General features: G+C 34.7%; 1 protein-coding gene across 3 annotated transcripts; it reads right to left on the reverse strand.

Moving 5' to 3' along the window:
• Positions 1–1,822: 1,822 nt before the first annotated feature.
• LOC129886492 (transcriptional activator TAF-1-like) lies at positions 1,823–8,752 on the reverse strand. 3 transcript variants are annotated; one of them, XM_055961200.1, is made up of 13 exons: positions 8,456–8,752; positions 6,003–6,149; positions 5,747–5,791; positions 5,561–5,653; positions 5,361–5,441; positions 4,563–4,619; positions 4,257–4,417; positions 3,972–4,023; positions 3,821–3,869; positions 2,989–3,227; positions 2,768–2,845; positions 2,528–2,653; positions 1,823–2,421 (listed from the first exon to the last, which is right to left on the reverse strand). In XM_055961200.1, the coding sequence occupies exons 2-13, from the start codon at positions 6,060–6,062 to the stop codon at positions 2,188–2,190; spliced, it is 1,275 nt and encodes a 424-aa protein (XP_055817175.1). In that variant the 5' UTR covers positions 6,063–6,149; positions 8,456–8,752; the 3' UTR covers positions 1,823–2,187. The 3 variants fall into 3 exon arrangements, with proteins under 3 accessions (XP_055817175.1, XP_055817174.1, XP_055817173.1); XM_055961199.1 differs by having other exon boundaries at positions 6,003–6,170; XM_055961198.1 differs by having other exon boundaries at positions 6,003–6,153; positions 8,456–8,751.
• Positions 8,753–9,417: the final 665 nt, after the last annotated feature.

Raw genomic sequence — 9,417 nt, forward strand, 5'->3', positions numbered from 1 at the left:
GATCCTTGTGTTTGTTCAGGAGATTTTTTAGTCAATCATAATTCATATGCGGCTTGACATGAAATATATATATGTATGTGGATAGATTGAAATGAATACGTGGATTTTATTCATATATAGCCAAGTCTCATTCAGTTGTTTGGTTAATCAATTAATTATAGAGAAAGAATATAATCTATCTGTGTCATTTATAAAGGACAAAATGAGAGTAAAATTAACAAAGTTGGAAAAGGAACGGAAGCCAGTATTTTCAAATAATTGGTGCATGGGAAAGTTTTATAGTTTACCATGTGCTTCTCTAACTTTGGCCCATGAAATATATATGTATTCCATCATTATATTGTCCCTCATCTAGTAGCTAAATAAGAAATTATTGTTTAGATCTGTCATGTTCACAGAGTACACATACACTTGCTACCTAAATCATACATCTTCTCTAAATTAATTTAATATTGTGTTTGGACATTGTAATGAATTTTCCATACAACACATATATCGACTTTAAGAGTTATACTAGTACCCTATTTTAGCGGATCAAGAATTTTTTTTGTTCCTTCCTTCCATTTTAAATGTTGTATTAATTAATTTTTCTTAAGCTCATTAAGAAAATAATAAAAACAAAGTATAATTTAGAGTATTAAGTTATCTCTATTGATCAATAAAGATGGACTGATATTTCCTTTTAAATATTTTACATACTTCTTTAATATTTTGCGTATCAATGCATTCTCCCCGTGAAATGACACGTGTCTTGTGGACTTCTGATCAAGTTTGCTTCACTTTATCAAAATTAAATCAATTTTATTGATTTCTAAAATTAATCAAATCAAAATCAGCGTTTGATTCAATTTTTTGATTTAGAACTAGTTAATAATAAATTAATCATAGCAAAACGACATCGACACGAGACAATTATTACAAATGAATATTAGAAATCAACAATTTTTTCTTTACTTTCACAAAATGAATATATCTAAAACTTTTATTACTATTTTCTTTAAAATCAACTGGCCATTTTATTCATCTCCAAAAAGAATCTTACAAAAGATTTGAGGGGGTTTAATGCTACAGAACCTTCCCAGGCTAGAATGAAGGCAATCATAACCACCCTTTACGTAAGTTTTGAGAAAAGAAAAAATTAAGCCTATACAAAATTAAATTAAGAAAGTCCTTTGCTTTATTCATATATAGTTCTAGAGGTTCTTCCACTTCACATGTCTAACAATCCGCATAAATGACATCCAAATTCAAATAAAATGGCCAACCCTTAGAAAGCAAGCCATTGAAGAAAAAATAAAACCGACAATATACCACACAAAATATTTACCAACAATTAGACTTAAAAGTGTGTTCGAACAATGTTGGCCTTGGGCATGCTACTTAAGATTTGGAATTTAAATGTGATGCTGTGCTTGTGAAACAAATAGACTAAAACAAAATTAAAAATATTTTGGTTTGATTCAACTATTTTTAGTAGAGAAACCAAACCAATCTGTGAACACCCACCTACCTACCACCCCACAAGTCTCACATCCTCTTGGCCTTATTCCATAATTTTCATTAAAGGGGGGATTTGGAATTAACATTATACGAATACTACGCAAGACAACCATAGAATTGGATATCAAAACCTTTTAAACACTATATTCAAACATTGCCTTAGATTTCCGAATGTCATTCACACAGGCTAGAATTTTGGCGGAACATGTTTTATGAACAAAAAAAAAAGGATTTATGTGCCTAATTTTTTAAGATAAAAGAATCATAATAAAGTACACTAAGTATTATGTTCTACTAATTGATGCATAGAGAACCAGTAACATCATAAACACACTACATTATTTATCAATTATCAAGCTTCTCACTTTCATCAGCCATTCGGTTCCATAGCATTTCCTCAATCAAGTCTTTAGTATGTCGAACATTAAAATTTACATATGCTATTATAGCCACATCCAACTCAGAAGAGAGAAAGAAAGGAAAAGAGCACACATCGGTTCTCCTGACCTGTAAACTACAACTAGGTAGGTAAAATTAGAAATCTTGTAAGTTCCGTAATCCTATTCAACTGTCCTGTTCTGTTCCTCTCCCATAGTTAGCAGTAATTTTGGACTTAAAATTACGCCAAAATTACACAATCAGACTAAATTTTAAGATCTCAAATTAAAGTATGGGCTGTATCATTGATCACCCAGCTGCTACTGCATCAGTTCTGGGGCTGGTATCAAGTAGTTGATGAAGCTTTGCTCCAGAGCTATTGTTCTCGTAAACTTCACCCTCCTCGTTTGTTCTATCCGAGGAACCTGAGTTGTTGACTCTTGCTAGCAGGTTTACTGTGCCTACAGGTTGCAGCCTCTTATCATCAATCTTACCTAAACTCACTTCTTCTGTCTGTCCTAGCGGTTCATTTTTCAGTCTCTCCTGTGCAATTCAAACAAGGATTAACATTCCAAATACGACTCATAGGATAATGATTCAACAATAATCAAAAAACTGCAAGAGAATCTGAAATGGGACAAGCTTATACCATTAAAGCAGCATTGTCTAGCTTCAGTTTCTCTGCGTTCTCCATTAATTTGTTAATCTCAGATCTGAGTGTCAAGTTTTCTGCTGTTAGAGACTGAACTCGTATTGCCAATTCTTCAGCTTCGGCCTGAAAGGAGGGGGAAACAAGGAACAGTTTAGAGATCGGAATGGTAGTTGGCCATCTACATAAATGTATCAATAACCATTGCATCTATATGCCATGTGCACACTACCCTCTTACCTGTTTTCTCAATCTTGATCGCCTTGCAGATTCCCGATTAGACTGTTTCCTTTTCTCCCGCTTCAGCTCACGCTCATTCTGAACATAGTTACAAATGATAGGAATTAGGTTCAAACGGGAAAGCATTTTCTCATGAGATTCAGGAAGAATCCTACAGACATCTGGAGGTCGCTGTGAAAAAAAATAATAATCAAATTTCACCTGGTACTTGTGATATATACCTGTAACCAGGTTTCATTTGGCAGTGCAGGGCTGAGTGGTGAACCATTGGTTGGGCTAGCTTTCATATGTGCACTGGCAGGATTTCTCATTTCCAAAGTTGTCATGCTAGGAGAAAGTACTGTTCCCGTCACTTTCGCTGCAACCTTACAAGGACTAACAGCAACAATTGCCTTCTCAGAATCATCATTTACTTCCCCAGTATGTTGACATCTTCGTGAGTGACTCTTATCATCACCAGCTGTTTAAAATCGAAGAACTGACAGATCAGAAAATGAAATCAACCAAATTACTTTGTATAAATCCAGAAAAAGATAATAGTGATAACATTTAACCCAAATTGCCTGATAGTATGATGGAGGGTAATGTTAGCTAATAATGAAAGTTGAGGGGCATTTTTTACCCTTTACCCAAAAACCTAATATCTATAGCGCAATATAGAAAAAAAATGTTGATGAATACACAATAAGTCCCCTAACATAACCAATGCATGCCAAAATCAGAAGTGGGTGAAAATATCAAGAAAAAAAAGGTCCAGAAGTTTGATCAATATCACTTCCCAGACATATCTTTTAGAGGTTAAATGCTGAATTTATCAAAGCTACAAACATTTAATTAAGAATGCCCTATGTCATTCTGCAGTGTAACATGACTAGATAAGTACTTTCTTTGCTTGACGTATATGGCAACAGTCAAAAGCCTCCATAGAATACTCAAGTAGGAAACAATTGGAAATTGGAAAGAAATTTCAGTGCAATGCAGAGTTCTTTCACTATTTCTTCTCTCTTCTGAACTGCCAATTAAATAAAAAACTGAGAGAGATCAAACTCTTACAGTTATCAGGAGTTGTCTCACAGCTCCTTTTCTTACTTCTCTCACTGGCCTAGAATACAAGAAAAAGAATATCAGTATCCACTGCTTTCATTTGGTGCAAATGAATCTACTAAACTGAGATGCATAGATTTATCATCAGAGAAGAACATACCCCAGCTCCATTTGTGTCACTTCCATCAGTTGAACCTTCAGTTTCCCCACCACTGGTCACAATATGAAAACTGAAAGTTAGTTCAACTGGTTCAAGAAGAAGAATTACAAAATATTGTCCATAATGCCGGATGAGAAATGGAAAATAATCAGATTCTGCGAGAGTTGAGCATTGTTCTGAAATAACTGAACAAGACCTTTTAACCTGTTTTTGCAAAAGAAAATGATCTTTGATTTTCTTTCAAGTGACACAAATGATCTTTAATACTATTGATAACTAACAGACCTTTGTGAATGTCCATTGTCCGTTCCACCCTCAACATTGTCAGTGCTGCCATTTCCAAGTGACATTGCCAGCCCCTCAAATTCCTTCAGTTTAGTCATCAAGCCTCGATCAGAATTTCCAGAGGACTTGGCAGATGCATCTAAACTCAAAGAAGCACCATCCTACACAATGTAGAGTGATTTAGCCTTTATTGAATTCCCAGGTCATACAGTGAGCTAACAGCAACAGATCAGACAGTAATCCCATTCTGGAAACAAAAAGGTCCATCTATACTGAAAGGCTTTAAGAACGAACTGGCATATATACCATGGCTTGGCTGACAACAGGAGATGTCGCCATCACATGACCTGGAGGATGAGATCCCTGGAATTATTTTTTAAAAATAAAAAATAAAAAATTGCAATCAGTAAGAGAGCCAATACATTGTCATTACTGTAACATTATGCAGATATGCAGTCTTAAGCTGAATACATGCATAGTCAAAATAAGTAATCTCTGGTACAAATGTAACACTTACTTAAAGGAGTTGAACCAAAAAATCCTTTTTTCCCCAAAGACAAAGGGAACAAATAAAGGTGGTTCAAATGTTTATACAAGAACTTCAATAAATGAAGAACACGAAGTCAGATGCCCAGTGTGTTAATTTTAAGCTGACTAAAAGAACCAAAAAGAGATCCTATTGCATCATTGTCTTGAGGAACATAGCAAATACCCCAACTTCCATTCCAATAGATGAGTAGTGTACTTATAAAGACGCAGATACTGGGACTAGATTATTATTCAATTTCAAGGGTAATTCCTGAATCAGTTAGCTATACAACTGTTAAAACAGCTTACTTTGTCCTACATGTTACTTGTCTGCAATTCATACAAGAAATCAGTCCGTCCAAGTAGCTAGTCAACGCCCTAAAGTCTAAACGAAATCTGATATCATATCTAAGCGTCAGGTTCAGCAACATTGACACATCAGTGCTCTAACTATGGTTCCACCAGTGTCTTGATCACAAATTCCAGGTTAAAGAGCTTCGCCAAAAATAATAGAAATCAAGGAGCATTTGTGACATTTAATATAAGAGAAATAGATCTCAGGGAAAACAAACTCACAATTGGAACTCCAGGATGTGCATAAACCCCGCCATGAGCATATATTGCTGCATAAGGGGTACCATAAGGGGGTACCATAGGCTGTGGGAGTAAAGGACTACATTTAGTCATGAAGCACTTAAAGTCCGACTATAAGTTACCTTTCAAAGCAATTAATATAACTCTACAACAAAAACAGAAACATTCTGCCAGGAAAATACCTGTGGCCCCCACATATAAGGGTGAGGGGTATGACCAGGTGCAACTGCTGAATTGAAATATGTAGGTACAGCTACTCGAGGACCATAATATGCCTGAAGCGTTTACTAGTTAAACCCTTACGCTAATTCACAAAACATTACAATTTTCACAATTTCTATAAAAAAAATAGTTAAAAAATTATTTACCTGCATGGCTGCCCAATCAGGATAGACATGGAGATTGCTCTGGTCCTGTCAATGTAAATAAAAACCAACTAGTCAGAGATGAAATTCTAAAATAGTTTACAACATATGAAAGGAATAGAAGCGTATAAACATCATGTATATGCAAAAATCTAGGTTAAACTGGTTCATATGGAGCCAGAGACCGTATCAACCATGGGACAAGAAAGTCAAATGCCTTATAGGCACTAAACCAATAATCATAATCAATTTTGCTTACCGGTGAAGGCGAAGATGGTTTCTCAAGCTTACAGGATTTCCCATCCTCACTGTTTCCCATGTATTAGGAACCAAGTAGATGTTGTGCTAAATTAGAGGTGCAATCAGAATTTCTTTTTGTAGTCACTGATAAAGAGTGTTGTCCCAACTAACTACAGAAAAGAAAACCCTGTCAGAGAGAGAAACAGAATTTCACAACATGAACAAACCACATAGAAATCCATACTTCATTCAAAAAATATATCAAGGTATAGAGAATGTAGGCCAGAATACTGGGAAAACAAATGATTCACTGAATTTTCTCTAATCCATTCAAAGTTATCACAGTAAAAAGAAAAAATACATCTATTAGACAGAACCCAACACAGCAAATATATTCAGAGCATCACCATCAGAAACCGGTATAGCAACAGCCACCGGTGTGAAATTTTTCCAAGATGGACAGACTTGAGTACTTATGGCATGAAACACACATCTGGAGACTGGACTAAACTTATTGACTGCTGGCATACTAGTTATATTTTATTGCAGATCAGTCTTCACATGTGATCTTATCCCATTCCATGTGAGGTAACAGAGATGGCTTCTATAACTACAACAGGATACCCAATGGGGTTTAGGAGGGTAGAATGTACGCAGATCTACCTCTGCCTTTGTGGGGTAGAGAGGTTGTTTCCGAAAGACCCTCGACTCAAAAGAAGTGTAATCAAAGCAGGGTAGAAAGGAAAATAGCGATAGCAGAATAACAAGAGAAACAGAGAAAACTAGGTAACATATAATAGTAAAAAGGAAGGATAAGCTACTATGCGAATACTATGTAAGACTACTAAATAGAGAGAACACTAGCGCCCTGCCTCTCCCACGAAAAAAGAGAAGTGAAAAGTTTAAATAAGAAGCAGTACAAGATATCCTATTAAACTAGCTGACTTTGTTATCATAGGCCTAAATTGACGAGACTAAGAGGAAATTTATCCTCTGGAACCAAAAATCTAGCTAACTATTGCAATGCATGTTATCTGATGCAGTTAGTCTTATTGGAGAATCAAACATGTTATTTATAGTTTTTCCATTTGGCCTTTTAAATTAAACTATTTTTGCCTCACAAAACGCCATAAGCGAATTATGTATGTATTGATGTTGTTGCCTATAATTAATACTTTTAACACCTTAGACGATTCTCAAGGATTTAATGAACACTGGATAAACAGTCTGTTCCTCTGTACTTAAACGATTATTGAAATACAGAACGTCAGCTACTCATCTGTCAGACGGTGCTTCTAACTTCATCCAAGCTTGAAATTATATGAAGGATTAATTCGTATACATGTGATAGTGTAATGTTTGTTGACTTAAAAATTAACTACATATAATTGTCTATACCACCTACGGGTTGAACAAGGACAGGACAAGCTACAACATGCTAGATAGTGTAAAAATATAGATAAGTAGATAACTTAAGCCTCTTCTTGATGTAGTAGCTTATATAGCCATTACTGTAAATACATCTGACTTTCTTTTTTCCCAGTTATACATCCATTTCATTTTACCAAGTTCAATGTTAGCCAGATCCGTCGAAATCCAGTCAATTCTGTTCCACTTAATCCCTCTTGAACGGCCACATAACTTTCGACAATGGACTATGAAATCATTATCAGACAAAAGAAAAAGTAAAATCTTTATCATGTTATACATTCTCCTGATTTATATCCATAGGCCACTCTCGTTCCCCCAACCAAAGACATACTTCTAACCTCTCAATACCCTTATATAATTGCCTCCATGTAGCATAAGGCCTCATCCCAGAGCCAGGCAAAAACACAAGGCAAAGGTTGAAATACCAGTCAAAAAATGAGCTAATTTTCTAGGTAAATTAACTTGCTTTCAGACTCCAAACAGGATCTACACCCCATAATCTCCTCTCAATACCACAATAGAGAAGGATGCTCATAATGGTGCTAAGTCCACACACATCCCATAACCCAAAGAGCAAGAAGAAAGGTAAGGGGCACAGTAGTAAATTCACTGTACCCACCTAGGAAACCAAGTAAAGACGCAAACACTACAAAAGTTTGAATCTACAAGATAACTTAGGATGTAATGACAAATTTATCCCCTTCAGCCCACCTAAATCACAACCAGTAACCATCAAATAAAAAAGTAGGTGGAATTCCTAATTACTTTTCGAAATTCAACATTCCCCATTACTACTCTAAAATTCAATAACATTCTCTTAAACTCAAACTCAATTTCTCACACCTAACACTCTGTTACCCTTTTTCCTTCTCCTCCCGGTTTTCCAGTTACGACTATATCTCAATTCAACTTTTTTATGAGCCCGAAAATTAACAAGTGGCAAAAGAAACAGCACAAGAACAGAAAATTCAGGAGAATTTACAGAGATCAAACTCTATTCAAAAAAAAAAAAAACTTGTGAGGAAGAAAAATTGGACATACCTTAATTTTAAACTGTAGAAGAGAGTAGCAGATCGAGAAAGCGATTTTTTTTTGTAGTGAAAAGTTTCAGTGTTTGAGCATTCTTTGTGTTTTGCTTTCTCTCTCTAAAAAGGAAGTTGAAAAAAAGAGAAAGGGCGTGTGGCGTGAGCAAAAGATAGTAGAGTGAGAAACAGAAAGGGTGAGGAAAGAGGAGGAGCGCCAAGGCAACGTTCCACGTCACGCAACACGTGTCCGTACTTTAAATAAAACCATTATACATGTATGATATGATATACGGAATACCTGGATCGTCTATACGGCTTGTGTTACATAATACGTGGCCTCTCAACCCCAAGTTTAATAAGGGAGCGTGAGTTCTACTCTTGAAGCGGAGCTAACATTTTTAATTTATGATTTTGAATCTTAATTATTTTTATTTATCAAGTTCTTAATATAATATTATTTGTGTCTATCGAATTATTTTTAAGACAAAATGATTGGGTTCTGCTAGATCTGTAGTAAAATGACTAACTTCACCCCTAATTAAACTTGTAATCAATTTTATTTCGACACTTAAATTGTAAAGTATTATAGTTGATCATCTGAATTTACGATAATGTGATTTTTATTAGCGACTCATAGTTTAGAAAAAAATATTAGGTTTGTATTTCCAAGCCTTCATTTACATAGATTAGTTATCACATAAAGTATATCTTCTCTTTTAATTATACAAATTAATACTAATTGGAACAAGTCTAAGATTCTACATTTGGTTAATGTTAATATAAAATTTATATAATTGACATATTTTAACTGGTTAATTTTAAAAATATTTTTTACTTACTTCTTTTTTTTTTGAGATTTTTTTTTCTTTGATATGTACCTTTATCTTTAAAGAAACATGAATACGATGCTTGAAAATATGCGTATATTTAAGTTATTTTAATTTTGTGAATTGAAAGTATATAATAAAAATATAATAT

The sequence above is a fragment of the Solanum dulcamara genome, chromosome 4, assembly GCF_947179165.1.
Source record: "Solanum dulcamara chromosome 4, daSolDulc1.2, whole genome shotgun sequence".
NCBI lineage: Eukaryota > Viridiplantae > Streptophyta > Magnoliopsida > Solanales > Solanaceae > Solanum > Solanum dulcamara.